This window comes from Cololabis saira, chromosome 15 (genome assembly GCF_033807715.1).
Source record: "Cololabis saira isolate AMF1-May2022 chromosome 15, fColSai1.1, whole genome shotgun sequence".
NCBI classification, from domain to species: Eukaryota; Metazoa; Chordata; class Actinopteri; order Beloniformes; family Belonidae; genus Cololabis; species Cololabis saira.
The window spans coordinates 28,031,428-28,047,128 of record NC_084601.1 but is presented as its reverse complement, the minus strand read 5'-3'; the positions used below and the strand labels follow the sequence as shown (position 1 = coordinate 28,047,128).

Here is a 15,701-nt window from a genome sequence, read left to right as displayed (position 1 = left end):
TCCAGATCCAGACCTGCAGGTCCTCTACAGACCACTAGGGTCCAGATCCAGACCTGCAGGTCCTCTACAGACCACTAGGGTCCAGATCCAGACCTGCAGGTCCTCTAGAGACCACTAGGGTCCAGATCCAGACCTGCAGGTCCTCTACAGACCACCAGGGTCCAGATCCAGACCTGCAGGTCCTCTAACAACCACTAGGGGTCCAGGGGAGTTTTTACCTGTTTATGTAATACTTGATGTTCTGGTCTCTGGAAACATCCTGGAGACAGTTTCTGTTGTAATAAACGCGGTATGAATGAAGTTGAATTTAAATAAATAATAAAGAGAGCGAGGACAGCTTTCTGGTGTTGTGGGACAGAAACATTACAAAGATTAAAGGTCTGAAGTTCCGTCTTTGTTCTGGGTCTGAAAAGCAGAGACTGGACCTGCTGCACGTTAATAAGTTGAGAAAAGATGTGAAGTATCTCCATTCAAAGAAAGTAAACGTTGAGTATATCTGTTCATGAGCACCTTGAACACCTTCCTCACCTACCGACCAGCGCACATCAGTAAGACGTCCGGAAATATTATTATCACATTTAAACTAAAACGCTGCAGAGGCTTGGTCATGATCAGCAGAGATCAACACATAGGATGATGGAAACCAATTCTATAGTAGGACCTGGACTGTCCGGACTGGAACTGGTCTTTAAGACATTGTAGCTGGGAGTTTTGTTCAAATTCTGCGAAACATGAAAAAGATTGATGTCTGAAAGTTGTCGATTCATCAGAAACCTGCGGAGCTGAAACCAGGACTACTACCTCTTTTCCACCAAACCGGTTCCAGAGCTGGTTCTGGTTCACAACTCGTTCAACTTGGAACCAGCTGAGAACCGGTTTGTTTTTCCACAGCTCTGGTGCTGAGAAGAGCCACGTCATTACGCTGCAAACGTCAGTTACGTCACTGCGTTTGTGTGAAAGTTGCAGTTAAAACAAGGTATCTGCTCTAAAGGCCCTGACACACCAAGCCGACTTTCGGCCGTCGGGCCGTCGATGAGCGTCAGTGGTGCGTCTGTCGGCCTAGTTTTCCTGGTGTGTCCCGCACGTCGCCACAGGTCGGACGCCCGTCGGCAGCTTTTCAGCATGTCGAATCGGCGTCGGCCGTCGGTCAAACAGCTCACTCTATGATTGGCTGTTCAGGTAGCGAAGAAACGGAAGTGACGAAAGCTAAGCTAAGAAAGCAAAGCTCTTTTCTTCTTCCACAAGCTGAAGGCCGAGGGCTGACAACGCCAGTGCCGATTTTTTATTCTTACGCGTTGTGGTAGCGAGAGTGGTGTGGAAATGTGGTGTGAATATGAAGCCTATTTGTTTTGTTTACGGCTTCCCAGAGCTTCCGGTTTTCCCTTGTTTTTGAGTGAATACAGACTACTGGTATGGAAGGGAATTACCTCTCACGCATGCGCAGAACGTACGTGCTAGTTCACTGTTGGGTGTCGTCTTTGCGGTGTGTCCAAGTGCTTCTTTTTGAGCCCGACCCAGCCCGACACAGGCAACGCGAGGCGACACAGCAGTCGGCCGACAGCGGGCGACGTCGGGTTGGTGTGTCCTCGGCTTAATAGGACTTGGTCCACGTAGCTCCTCCGTGGACACATCTCTAAAAGACAGGTTGTCTCCTCCTCAGATCCATGATGCTTTGCTTCATCCAGATTAATTTTTATTTGAAAATGTCTCTGTCTCCCAGTCTTGCTATTTCCGTTGGTCTTAATAACTCCACCCCCTCCACTTTTACGTAAGCAGTTCTTTCCTCTAGACCAGCAAAGAGTTGGTGCTAGCTTGGAACCGGAGCCAGTTCTTTGTCAGTGGAAACAGCCTGGTTCCAAACTCAGCACTGGCCCCGAACGAGAACCAGAACTAGCCTGGAACCGGTTTGGTGGAAAAGGATACTAACAGGGCTGAAACCAGGACTAATGCTACACTCCATAGTTCTTTTCAATACTTTCTCAGTTTTTCACTCACATTTCGGTGCTTCGTGGTCCAGCAGCGGTAACCAGGCACCAACCGTCTCACTTCCGGGTCGAGGCTCACCTGGAACTCGTTGCAGTTCCTCGGCTGACCTTAAAGCCTGAATTATGGTTCTGCATCAAACCAACGCAGAGCACAAGCCGTCGCCGTCGTGAACCCTTCGGACTTCTCTGTCACTCCATTTCTCCGCGGTGAAGTACACCCCGTGACCGCCAATTCGTGATCTTTTCCTGAATGGTTTATCCGACTTTTTCCGGTCACAATGAATCAAAGAAATAAGGACAACTATTGTGCAAAAAACCAAAACAAAAAAAAAATCACACATACACGAAGAAAGAGCGCTGAAAGTTCCCGACTGCTTCAAACCGGAAACTGGAAATGCGTTGCTACCAAGCGAACCAATCACAGCCCTCTCCGTCTGAATGTGGTCTGCGTCGCCTCGACGCGTAGTTACAATTTTCGGGAGGTGTACGTCAGTGACGGCGTCAGTGAAGGCGTGTGGTACGTGTCGACGCGTACCACACGCCGTAGGCATGGCGTCGTTTTGACGCAGAACCATAACTCAAGCTTGAGAGTCTGGCTGCAAAAGCAAGTTATGGCAACAGATTTTAGTTCCTAGTGAACCTGAATGCAGAAACCCGATTGTTGGCGCCTGATGGGAACTGATGACAACCATTAACCTGAATCAAGGGTGTTAAATTAGGGACATGTCTAAAACCTGCAGGACACGGTCGTCAGGGACAGGAACCGCCCCGGTCCTGCTCCAGCAGGTCCCTGGGACCCCGAACAGGTGCAGATCAGACCTGGTCTGGAGCCGGGTCCCAGGGGTGAGTCAGAGACCTTCAGCTGGTCCTCCGTACACGACCAGCTCCATCCTCACAACAAATGAACTTTGTTAACTCTTCCACGTCATCTCAGGCCTTCCTTTACAGCTCAACCTTGAAAAACCACAAACTTCCCTTATTGTTTTTGTTGTTGTTCCTGCATCAGAAAGGTCTTTAGTTTTTACAGAAACACGTGACTAGCACTTTGTCTTCACCGTGAAGAAGCCGGAGGGCCGCTGGGCACCACACAGGACTTCCTACAAACTAGTTTGATTTACATGGTTCTGTGACGTCAGAGCGGAACGGATCCACCCTCCACGTGTTTATCTCTGTGATTCTTAAAACACACAGCTTGAATAAACTTATGAAGATGATAAACTGTTTATATGATCAGAATCCAGTGCTTGATGTTTGATCTCACCGGTGCAGCTCATCGTTTCTCCAGTTTATGATTTCTGTCTCAGCTGAAACTTTCAGAGGCTTGAAAACTAAAATAAACCATAAAAACCTTGTTCTTCATTTGTTTTCTCTGATCTTGTTTTACGTGTTTATGTCTTTGTCGGATGTCTAAACGCGCAACTCTCACGCATCTCGCTCCTTTTTTTATTTATTTATTTATTTATTTATTATTGAAATATACAAAACAGCAGGTATACAGTAACTAACAGCACATGGTTGACAGTACATAAAAGTATATAAATTACATCAGGGGTAGTTATATATATATTAAATAAAAGTAAGTCATTACAAGAGATGATTTAAGAAAAAAATAAAAATAAATAACTAAATAATACATAAATCAAGAGTACAAAAAATAAATAAATAAATCAAACAGGGGTTTCAGGAAAAAAACAAACTTTTCATAATGGCTCAATAAGGTATTACTTTTTTGTTATTTTACAAAATCAGAGATTTAAGCAAAGTTATGTTCCAGGAGAAAAGGATGTTAGGTAGAGATTTTGCGAATTTTAGTTTGTGAATAAAGAATTTTGCACCGCATCTTGATCTTTTTTTTTTTTCTTTTTAACTTCATTAGAAAATCTTGCTATACAAACACCAAAAGGTATACAATAGTGTGGAACAGCATTGTATGTGCTGTTCCACACTATTGTATACCTTTTGGTGTGGAGTAAATTGGAGTAAATTATAAAAATATCTAGTATGAATAAGAAGTCATAATATAGATAATGAAGGTAACAGTCATAATAATAATAACAATAAAAATAATAATAAAGATGAGTAAGTAAATAAATAGAGAATAAAAGAAATACATAAAGAAATAAAACAGGAGAATAAAACAGGTATGAGGAATAGAATCAGATGCATAGAAAACAATAACTCTTACTCCGCTACTTTAGGCTACATTGAGCTCGTTACTTTTCTTTTGTCCCCTCCGCGTACGCGTCAATCTCATGACATCACTGAGTGATTCTTTGGGAAAAATGTTTGTTTTGGCATGTTTTGTCACATATACACAGAGTTTATATGAGTTAATGGGCTTGTTCTAGTTCTGCCTGCGGAGCCTGGTTAAAAAGGAAAAGTACAAAGGCTTGAAATTTTGTGCTACTTGTGCTTAATTTATTTTTATTTATTTTATTATTTATTAAAGTACTTGAATTTACTTTATGCTTATTTTAATTTAAGCTATGTTTTTATTAATTTTAATGTATTTTATTATTTTATTGATTTAATTTGCCTGAAGATGATTATTTTGTACTTTTGTCTGTTTGAATGGTTGTGTTAAAAAAAATGAATCAGACGTTACTCAACAGTTACTCAGTACTTGAGTAGTTTTTCCACCAAGTACTTTTTTACTTTTACTCAAGTAATTATTTGGATGACTAGTTTTTACTTCTACTTGAGTCATATAATTCTGAAGTAACAGTACTTTTACTTGAGTACAATTTTTGGCTACTCTATCCACCTCTGCAAATAATATCTTTAATGTTAAGTAAATAAACAGAACGCATCTCGCTCTTTTTTTTTTGTGCAATTTCCCGTTGAATTATAATATATAAAGAGTATAACTCAAATAAAAAAACAAAACAAAAAGCACAACACATTATAACCAGCCAGGGGGGATGAATTATAACAGAAAGCCAAAACATTTACATACATTTATGGTTTTGATTGCTTTTGAATTAGTAGAAAACTTAATAGATACTGATTTAATTCACAATGAAAAGTAAAAAAAGAGGGGTTTTTTGTGTAAGAATTTGGATTTGTGGATGTGGAATTTTGCAAGGATAATCAACAAATTAATAATAAATGTTTCTTTTGGCTTTGTTCTAATCATTACATGGTCAAAAACACCAAACAACACATCCTTCAAAAATAATTTTCAATTCTTTCAGACACAAAATTACACATATCACTCCAAAAAGTTTGAACAATGGGGCACAGCCAGAATAAGTGAGTCATTGTTTCAGAATTTGCAGAACAAAAAGTACATTTTGAATCGATATTTCTTTTGAATCTTTTTACAATGTGATCATTTGTAGGATAGAATTTATGAATTAACTTAAATTAAATTTCTTTAACTTTGTCACCAGGTATTGGTATTATCACATATGGAACTGAAGAGATATCCCTTTTAAATAAAGTTATAATTGTTTTATTACTCTTATTATGGTTTTGTCAATATTGTAGTTGCATGCCAAGAAAAAATTCAGTCAGAACGCATCTCGCTCTGTTCAGTGTTTATTATAACTCCTGACGTCATCCTGACAGCCAATCAGGAGGCGGATGTGAATCCCAGCTGGGTCAAAAGCCGGTGTGAGTTTCCACGAGCGTCTATTCCAAGGAAGGAGCGAGCGGAGCTGCGGCGTGGACGCTGACACGGGTGGAGGGGCCGAGAGAGACACACTTTCCTCTGCAGGATCTGTCTCTGGATGTCCGTGAGCCGCGGAGGGAAGCGAACCCGCAGCCTTCACGCACCACCGCCATGTCCTCCGTGGACGCCTCGGACCCGGACCAGGACCAGGACCGGCGGGTCAGCGTGCTGTCGTGGGACCAGGTGCGGCGCCTGGACTCCATCCTGGGGGAGAGCGTCCCGATCCACGGCCGTGGGAACTTCCCCACGCTGTCCGTGCAGCCGCGGCAGATCGTGCAGGTGAGAAGAACCTTCACACTGAAGCATGATTTATGGTTCCGCGTTAAATCGACGCAGAGCCTACCGCGTACGGTGCGCGTCGCCGCGTACCCTACGCCGTAGGCCCTGCGTTGGTGTAACGCGGAACCATAAATCAGCCTTTAACCTGAATGCGCCTGGATTCTTTGGGGGTCCCCTGAAATCCGTTTTCTGGTGACCCTTGGAAAAAAAGAAGAAAGAAAAGAAGAAAACAGCCTAAATCTGTGAATCTAAATGTGAATTTCAAGTTGAGTGTGTAAAATAAACTTTGAGAGACTTTTTTTTTTTTTGGTCCGTGTGAGGCAGAAGAAGGAACCGCGGCGGGGACGCGCTCCAACTCCGCCGCAATAAACTTCTCCGTGGATTTATGAACGTCAATTAAAAATAAAAAGCAAAAAAGAAAGAAATTTAGGAGCCCCATTTGGACTTTCTAAACTTTCGACTTCGTGACAAATGAGGACTTTATGAACCTGTTGTTTTTTTTTTTTTTTTTTTTTTTTTTTTTTTTTACATCCCAGCCCAGATGGATTTATCCGGGACGTGGTTCCTCCTTCAGGAAACTAAAATTAAAGCCAGGTTATCGATTCCTCCACTAATCCATCAGAATGAATGTCCCCCCGGGGATTATAACACAGTATTTTGTATTTTGCGTAACGAGGCCGCGGCGTTGTCGCCCCCCGGTGGCGGCGGGGGGAACTGCAGGGGGGCTGCAGGGCCAGACGGGCGTCTGGCCGCGGCACGGGTTCCGGTGGGACCGATGATCTCAGGCGTTGACGGCTCTTTTCCACTCGCTCAGCGACGCCGCGGCCCCAGAGGCCACCGCGGATGATGACGCGGCGCCGGTTTACGAGGAACCAAGTGTTCACCCTGAGTCCGGTTCTCCTCCCGGACCCGTCCAGTCCTCCAATTCTCTAGTCCTCTAGTCTTTCAATCCTCAAGTCCTCTAGTCCCTCCAGTTTCTCTAGTCCCTCCAGTCCTCAAATCCTCCAATTCTCTAGTCCTCCAATTCTCTAGTCCTCCAATTCTCTAGTCCTCCAGTCCTCTAGTCTTTCAATTTTCCAGTCCCCCCAGTCCTCTAGTCCTCTAGTCCCTCCAGTCTTCCAATTCTCTAGCCTTCCAATCCTCCAATTCTCTAGTCCTCCAATTCTCTAGTCCTCTAGTCCCCCAGTCTCCAAGTCTCCCAGCCCTGCAGTCCTCCAGTCCTCCAGTCCTCCAGTCCTCCAGTCCTCTAGTCCTCTAGTCCTCCAGTCTCCCAGCCCTCTAGTCCTCCAATCCTCCAAACCTTCAGTCTTCCAGTCCCTCCAGTCCTCTAGTCTTTCAATCCTTCAATTCTCCCAGTCTAGTCCTCCAATCCCCCAGTCTCCCAGTTCTCTAGTCCTCCAGCCCTCCAGTCCCCGAGTCCCTCAGTCTTCCAGTCCTCCAGTCCCTCCCTCCAGTCCTCTAGTCCTCCAATTCTCTAATCCTCTAGTCCTCCAGTCTCCCAGCCCTCCAGTCTCCCAGCCCTCCAGTCTCCCAGCCCTCCAGTCTCCCAGCCCTCTAGTCCTCCAGCCCTCTAGTCCCCCAATCTTCCAAACCTTCAGTCCTTCAATTCTCCCAGTCTAGTCCTCCAGCCCTCTAGTCCTCCAATCATCCAGTCTCCCAGTCTCCTAGTCCTCCAATCCTCCAGTCTCCCAGCCCTCTAGTCCTCCAGTCCTCCAGCCCCTCAGTCTTCCAGTCCTCTAGTCCTCCAGTCCCTCAGTCTTCTAGTCCTCCAATCCTCCAGTCTCCCAGTCCTCTAGTCCTCCAATCCCCCAGTCCCCTAGTCCTCTAGTCCTCCAGTCCATCAGGCCCCAAGTCTCAGTCCTCCAGCCCCTCAGTCTTCTAGCCCTCCAGTCCTCCAGTCCCCCTGTCTCCCAGCCCTCTAGTCCTCCAGCCTTCCAGTCTCCCAGTCCCTCCAGTCCTCTAGTCCCCAGTCCTCCAGGCCCCAAGTCCCCAGTCCACCAGTCCAAAGTAGAAACACGAGGTCCTCTAGGTCCTGGTTTCAGTTTTTGGTCTCCGTTTAGGAGAATTGGCGTCTGAATTAACTCCTCAAAGATTTGCTAGCTAGTGTTTCCAACGACTTTTATCGGACCTAAATCTGGTCGTGTTGATAAGACCGTCGGATAAGTTCCTCCCCCGACCACTAGGGTTGGGCTCCAACAGTGACATCATAAGGTGGGCGTAGCCCCGCCGGCGTCCCGTCGGTTATAATAACTGGTAACCCAAGATGTTCGTGTGTGTGACATCACAGCGGCCGTGACCCGCCGCCGTGGGGAAGTCCATCACTGCTGGACCTTGGTGTCCGGGCCCCGTTCTCATCGTGATGACTGGGCCCCCTTACGGCCCCCCCACGGCCCCCCAGGGCCCCGTCTCACTCACGTTTTTACATCCATCTTTATTGCCTCAAATAAAACCATAATTATAGATTACAAGAACCGTTTAGAGGGAAACTGAAACTCCCCATCGTGGAGGTTTATTTTCCTCCCATATGGGGGTCGTCTCCCCCCCCCCCCCGGAGATGTAAATCCTCGGGTATCCTGGAACCCGCCTGACAGAAATGTGGGACATTCGTGGTTCGGGAGCGAGACGCTCGGAAGCAGCCGTCTGCTGCATGTCGTATAGATTAAGACGGAAAACCAGACGGAGGCCCCCCTTCTATCCCGGGGGGGGGGGGGGTGGGTCTGGAGCCGTCCCACTATCAAATCCTGGGAAAGGGATCAGGAGGCCCCGTCGGCGGGCCGCTGGTCCGAGGGCCACATCTAAATACCATCTGTCTGCGGTCTGCTAGCGCGCCGCGAGAGCACCGGGGGGAACCTCCTCCGCTAACGACGCCTCAGCTCTCAGACCCACTTCAGCCATCGGACCGCGGCCACAACCGCAGCGTCTGCTCGGGTTCCCCCCCGCCGGCGGCGCCGCAGCGCCCGGCATGACCCACGAACCGCTAGCAGGCGCCAGGGTCAGGGGTTACAGGGACGGGGTGGGCTGTAATAACGCAGGACTGGTGGATCTGATGGAGTATCGGTGCAGTGGACGGGGGACTGGGGGACCAGAGGACTGGAAGACCTGGAATATTGGAAGACTGGAGGACTGGAGGTTTGGGGGACTAGAGGACTGGGGGGATCCATCAGGGGGTCCGTCGATGTCCCAGTTTAACGTTAACGTGACTTAAATACAGTAAATAAGAATAAAAGAAACAAAAACAAAACGTGTTGCAGGCATCTCCACTCATTTCTAATTTCTTTTAAAGAATAATATTAAATAAGCGGTGAAACTAAACGTATTCGTCGGTTATCACGGTCCAGCCAGTATTTGTGGTTTATAATTAAAGATTAATTAAAGATCCAGACGGAACTGAGTTTCGGTTGTTATAATAAACCAGATGACGTCATCCCAGAGTTTTTACTGCCGGTTTTATCAAACATGACTCCAGAACCGAATCTACGGAAGAGTATTAGGGCCAGGCAGGAGAAAAATTTAAATAATATTTTAGAGGAGCAAGATTTTTTTTCATTATGCACTTTGAGAAAAATGTTAATGTCGAGGAAAAAAGTCGAAATGTTGAGAAAAGTCAAAATTTTCCGAATAAAGTTGAAATTTCGACTTTATTCTTGAAACTGTATTTCAACATTAATCTCAACATTTCGACTTTTTTCTCGAAGTGCACAAAAAAAAATCCCCCTCTCAAATATTTTTTTCTCCTGCATGTCCCTTCCGTACGAATCCGACAGAAATTCCATTAAACGGGCCGTTAGGCATCATCACATAAAGAAGAGGGGCATTCTGGGAATCCCTGAAGCAGTGGGAGACGGCCTTGACCGTGAACGCCACCCCCCGCCCCCCAGACGACCACTGGCCGCTAGCTGCTAGCCTCTAACGCTGCGGCTGCTAGTGTAGCGGCGGTGGGACGGCCAGGGACTCTGTGAGGTTCTGATCCGGAGCCTCAAGAGCGTCTGGGGAGCCGCCGACGCGTTAACGGCGGCATAACTTCCAACTGCCGCAATAAAAAGCTGTTACGACCACAGTGAAACGCTCAGGGAAAGGTTGTGCTGCGTTGCCAAGACAACAGCAGCCCGAGGTGTTGTCGTGTCGTCAACGTGAGGTGGTCCGGCGGGTCCGAGGTGTTTACAGGCCTCTTTGCGCCGGCATTGGCGGGCGGAAGTGTCTCCCCTCGCCTCATGCAGGAAACGCTGGTTTTACTGGAGGAGCTGTGCTTCCTCGGCGGTTCCTGCCCTGTGCAAAACAGTTCTCAGTTAGGGTTCTCAGATCAGAGCTTTAAACAGGATGATTTGAACAGGAACAAACTAGAACCAACCACTGGATCCAGACCCTAGTGGTCACTAGAGGACATGCAGGTCTGGATCCAGACCCTAGTGGTCACTAGAGGAACTGCAGGTCTGGATCCAGACCCTAGTGGTCACTAGAGGACATGCAGGTCTGGATCCAGACCCTAGTGGTCAGTAGAGGAACTGCAGGTCTGGATCCAGATATCTGCATTAGTTCTACATTTTCCAAACGCTATTTTTTTAATCTTAATAGATAATATATTAAATCATAGTTTCAACGAAAAAATTTGATTAATTTACAACATTTGACACTTTCCATAAGTCATTTATGTAAATAAAACATTATTAGGGTCCTAACACTGCCCCCTGTGGCACTCCACAAGAAATGTCCAAACAAGCAGTTTTCTCCAAACTTCACAAACTGTTTCCTCTCAATAATAATTTCTTAATAATTCCTAGTGGTCTGTAGAGGACCTGCAGGTCTGGATCCAGACCCTAGTGGTCTGTAGAGGACCTGCAGGTCTGGACCTGGACCCTAGTGGTCAGTAGAGGACCTGCAGGTCTGGATCTGGACCCTGGTGGTCTGTAGAGGACCTGCAGGTTTTCTTATTCCACCTTGGCTTGAACCTGGAAGCTGGAACGTTGACGGTTGGGATAAACGAAATTTCTAGGTCGTTTGTCGGAGCATAAACTTTAATTCAGGATAAAAACGGCGTGAATCGAAGAACTCCCTCGTTCGCATTAAAACAGCTCAAGTGCTAATGTGCGTTTAAGTTTGTGTGTGAACAAAAAGTCAATAAAAAGGACGTTTGGTGCAGAGTCGTCAAGAGTCTGTAAGTCCACTCCGGTTGTCATGGAAACTGATGTCCATTTCATTCCATCAAAATACCTCAACGATAAAAGCATGAAAGCTCCTTTTCCCGCCGTGCGTTTACACGTCTGTTCATAGCAGACGTAGCACGTTCACAACCATTTCCACTGGTGAAGAACAAAACCAATCACAGTGGGATGTGGGCGGGGTTTATGTGACGACTCATACAGGAGCGTCCATGACGATTCAAAGCCTCCAAGATGGCTGCAGTAATACTAACACCTTCGGTGCGTCCGAAATTCAGCAGTAGCAGCGCTCCGCTCTTTACTGTTCATCCTGGCCGAAACAAGATGATATTTCTCTTGGCTGCCTGTAGCTAGCTCATTCGTAAACTTTGCAAATGCATCTACCCACACAATAATGTTATAAATGATTAACTCATCTGGTTAATATCTTATGGAAACCAAAGCAAAATCACACCTAAATCCTCACATTTGAATTGTAGCGTGATGGTGGTGGTGCTGATGCTGCAGCTTTGCTTGGTACCGCTAATGTTATCCTCCATTTTTGTTGGTTGCTAAGTGTGCAGCACTTGGCAACCAAACACCATTGCATTGTGCTTAGCTAGTGTCCATCAATCCATACTAATACATTTCTCCGGAATGAGTATGGATAGCGCATACTATTGTGTACGTCCTAATGTTTCGGACGCACAAAATCTCACATACTGTTTTTGCTACTCATTAGGGTGGAAGTATGCAATTTCAGACGCAGCTCTTGTTTTTTAAAAGGTAAAACCAACATCCATCACTTCCTGGATGTTTGTAGATTATGTCACACCCTCGCCTTCTCTGATTGGCTGCCAGAGAAGCCATTTTCTTCTACCTGCAGCCTCGCAGAGGAATTGGACAGCAGCTTTAAATCAGGGAGGACAGAAACGTGGACGCCGGCCGGACTCTAACTATGTGCTCTGGGGCCCAGAAATAGATTCCTCAGACAGGAAATAACTGCTTTCTCCCGAGTGTTGTGGGCGGAGGCCAAGTGGGCGGAGCCCCGGGGCCGAGCCAGGACCCGCCGGCGTGGGAACGCCGCCATACTCCCCCGGAGGAGCTGGACAGACGGAGGTCTGGGCCACCGCCCCGCCGGCTGAACCCGGAGCACAAGTTCAGGGATGGATTTAGTCGTTTTAGACAAAGTTGAAAGCAACTTCGTGTTTATTTGACGCCGTTTCAGTCGGCTGATCGCGCGTTCCCAGGGGAGGGAACACATTGCCACATTCGAAAGCCTCACGCTTAGTCTGAAACTCCTGAGCTGGAAATCAGAGAAGCCAGTTTTGTTAGTGGTAATGTACCGGCCCCCTGCTGGTGCTTATCTAGAGTTTCTATCTGAATTTTCAGATTTCCTATCTGGTTTATTGATCAGACAGATAAATTCATCATAGTGGGTGACTTTAACATTCATATGGATGTTAAAAGCGACATGGCCCCCCCTTATGATCCTGGTCCAGGTTTCTTCCCTCCTAAAGGGGAGTTTTTTTCTTGCCACTGTTTGGCTTAAGGGTTTTCTCCCACTAGGGGAGATTTTAACTGCCAGTGTTTGTTATGTTTATGTAATAATTGCTCGAGGGTCATGTTCTGGTCTCTGGAAAGATCCTGGAGACAACTTCTGTTGTAATAGACGCTATATAAATAAAATTTAATTGAATTAAATACTTACCTGCTGTACTCTACTGCACTTACTTTTAAACAGCTTGTGCTTTTTATTATTTTACCTCTTTTCTTATCATTTTATTTGTCATTTACTGTTTAATTATGTCTTGCTGCTTTTAATGTTGATGTTAAGAAATTTGAATTACCTTGTGTTGAATTGTGCTGTACAAATAAACTTGCCTTGCCTTGTTTCCAGGCGGTCCGGGCCCGACTGGAGGAGCAGGGTGTGGCGGTCCGCGACGTCCGGCTCAACGGCTCGGCGGCCAGCCATGTGCTGCAGGAGGACAACGGCCTTGGCTACAAAGACCTGGACCTGATCTTCGGCCTGACGCTCAGCGACGACTCGACCTTCCGGCGGGTGAAGGACGTGGTGTTGGACTGCCTGGTGGACTTCCTGCCCGACGGTGTGTGCCGCCAGCGCATCACGCAGCTGGCGCTGAAGGAGGCCTACGTGCAGAAGCTGGTGAAGGTGTGCACAGACGCCGACCGCTGGAGCCTCATCTCGCTGTCCAACAACACCGGCAAAAACGTGGAGCTGAAGTTCGTGGACTCCATGCGGAGGCAGTTTGAGTTCAGCGTGGACTCCTTCCAGATCAGGCTGGATTCGCTACTGTTGTTCGACCGCTGCTCGGACACGGCCATGTCCGAGGCCTTCCACCCCACGGTGCAGGGCGAGAGCATGTACGGGGACTTCCAGGGGGCCCTGGCCCACCTGCGCTCCAAGACCATCGCCACCCGCCGCCCGGAGGAGATCCGTGGCGGCGGCCTGCTCAAGTACTGCCACCTGCTGGTGCGCGGCTTCCGGCCGGCCTCCCAGAGTCAGATGAAGCAGATGCAGCGCTACATGTGCTCGCGCTTCTTTATCGACTTCCCCGACCTCTGCGAGCAGCGGAGGAAGCTGCAGGCCTACCTGCAGAACCACTTCGCCGGGATGGAGCGCCGGCGCTACGAGTACCTGCTGACGCTGCGGCGGGTGGTGGATGAGAGCACCGTGTGCCTGATGGGCCACGAGCGCCGTCAGACGCTAGCGCTCATTTCGGCGCTAGCGCTGCGCGTGATGGCCGAGCAGAACGCCATCCCGGCCCTGGCCAACATCACCTGCTACTACCAGCCCGCGCCCTACGTCCGGGACGTCAACTTCAGCAACTACTACGTGGCGCAGGTTCGGCCGCCCAGGAACTCTTACCAGACCTGGCTGTCGTGTAGCTGAGCTTCGTGTGTTACCGATATGTGGGAGCGACAATAGCGTTTGCATTTGACACAGTTGATCATAACATGCTACTCAGCGGATTGGAAAAGTGGGTGGGATTTACTGGCACTGTGCTTCAATGGTTCAAATCTTACTTGCAAGATAGGGCCTTTTTTGTGTCAAGTGAAAACCATGAGTCTGAGAGAACCAAGATCACATGTGGGGTTCCTCAAGGGTCCATTCTCGGACCACTTCTATTCAACATCTATATGTTACCCCTAGCTCAGATTATGGAACATCACAACATTTCCTACCATACTTATGCCGATGACACACAACTCTATAGTTCAGTGTCACCACATGACTACAGTCCCCAACTCTCATTGAGTAACTGTATTCATCAAATCGATGAGTGGATGTTTCAGAATTTTCTCCAGCTAAATGCAGAAAAGACAGAGGTGATCATTTTTGGCCCTAAAACTGAAAGGGAAAAGATCAGCGCTCACCTTGGCTCCATGTCATTGACAGCTACAAATCAAGCCAGAAATCTTGGTGTAATTATTGACTCAGACCTGAACTGCCAACAGCCATCTAAAGTTTATCCAGGCGGCACCAGCGTCCACCGGGCCGGTCCACTTATTGACTTATTGAAGGTTTCAGCTTCCAGCTAAATTCAGTCTATTCGTAAAAAACACCAAACAAGGGAAGTAAATAAGATTGTTTGTTTGATTTCATCCATTTATATCCGGTCCGGTTTGGTCCAGTTTAGTGCAGAATCATGTGATGTCAGTTAATTAAGAGGAAGGGGGGGGTCAAGGAGACATCAGGAACCAGAGATCTGTATTTCGTTAGTCTGAAGAGACGATCGACTTTCAGTGGATGCTCCGTCGCTCCGGTTCATCCGCCACGTTCAGGGTTTCAGGTGCAGCAGAAACTCCTCACCTTCCTGTTCTCCTCGACTTCCTCCACCTCTGACGTAGGAAGCCTCCATGTTTGGAGGGATGGGTAGAAAGAACATGGCAGAATAGCTGGCGGCACAAAGACCTGTCAAACGTTACTTACTGTGTATCACAACTGTTCCACTAAGTTATAGTGTTTATACTGCTGTAAAACAACCAGTCATCATCGCTCCTTGTTGTTTTCTTCTTTCCTTGTGGATGAAATGAAGGCTTGACCTGTGAGGGAGGGGGGGATGATTGGTAGCCAGTTTTGATTGAAATGTAAACACTCGGTATTAAATCAGAAAGCTTCTTCTGTTCCGTCTGTGGTTTCTTGATGTAGGACCAAAGAAATGTTCTGTATCAAAGAAAAGCCTGTAAACCTGTAATGTCTGGTTCCAAGTGCCTAAACATGGCCAACGTGTCCCCAGAACTGTTTCTGGACCTTTTCATCCAGGTTTTGCAGGTTCTGACCTCCAGGGTCGGACATTTCTTCTGAAAACATTAAAAAAACAGTGTCAACACTTGAAAGCTGGTGGTTTGTCGGCGTCTCTTTACTGATGTTGGTGAAACCTGCGAAGAGGCAGACGAGTCTTCATGGGTGTGACAAGATTAAACTTTAACTTGCTCCAGAGGGAAGTTTTCCCCAACTTTGTTTGTCTCTTGAAAGGACTGATGGTTTTTAAAGGTAACCCCTGACCCTTCAACCTCTATAAAGCTCATGAGCAAACATTTAGTACCTGTAGGAAGGGTTGCCGGTCCACCGCTGAGGAGCCAATCACAGCTCTACTGAGGTAG

At 47.2% G+C, this 15,701-nt stretch overlaps 2 protein-coding genes across 2 annotated transcripts in view; both read left to right on the top strand.

Moving 5' to 3' along the window:
- The window catches only part of zdhhc18b (zinc finger DHHC-type palmitoyltransferase 18b), a 31,897-nt gene extending 26,203 nt beyond the window's left edge, over window positions 1-5,694 (top strand). Inside the window, exon 9 of the mRNA XM_061741215.1 lies at window positions 5,556-5,694. Coding sequence (XP_061597199.1) covers window positions 5,556-5,576 — 21 coding nt within the window. The 3' untranslated portion in view covers window positions 5,577-5,694. The remainder of the gene's footprint in view (window positions 1-5,555) is intronic.
- On the top strand, window positions 5,625-15,434 carry tent5bb (terminal nucleotidyltransferase 5Bb). The gene is made up of 2 exons (XM_061741216.1): window positions 5,625-5,937; window positions 12,973-15,434. The coding sequence occupies exons 1-2, from the start codon at window positions 5,770-5,772 to the stop codon at window positions 13,984-13,986; spliced, it is 1,182 nt and encodes a 393-aa protein (XP_061597200.1). The 5' UTR covers window positions 5,625-5,769; the 3' UTR covers window positions 13,987-15,434.
- The last annotated feature ends 267 nt before the right edge of the window (window positions 15,435-15,701 follow it).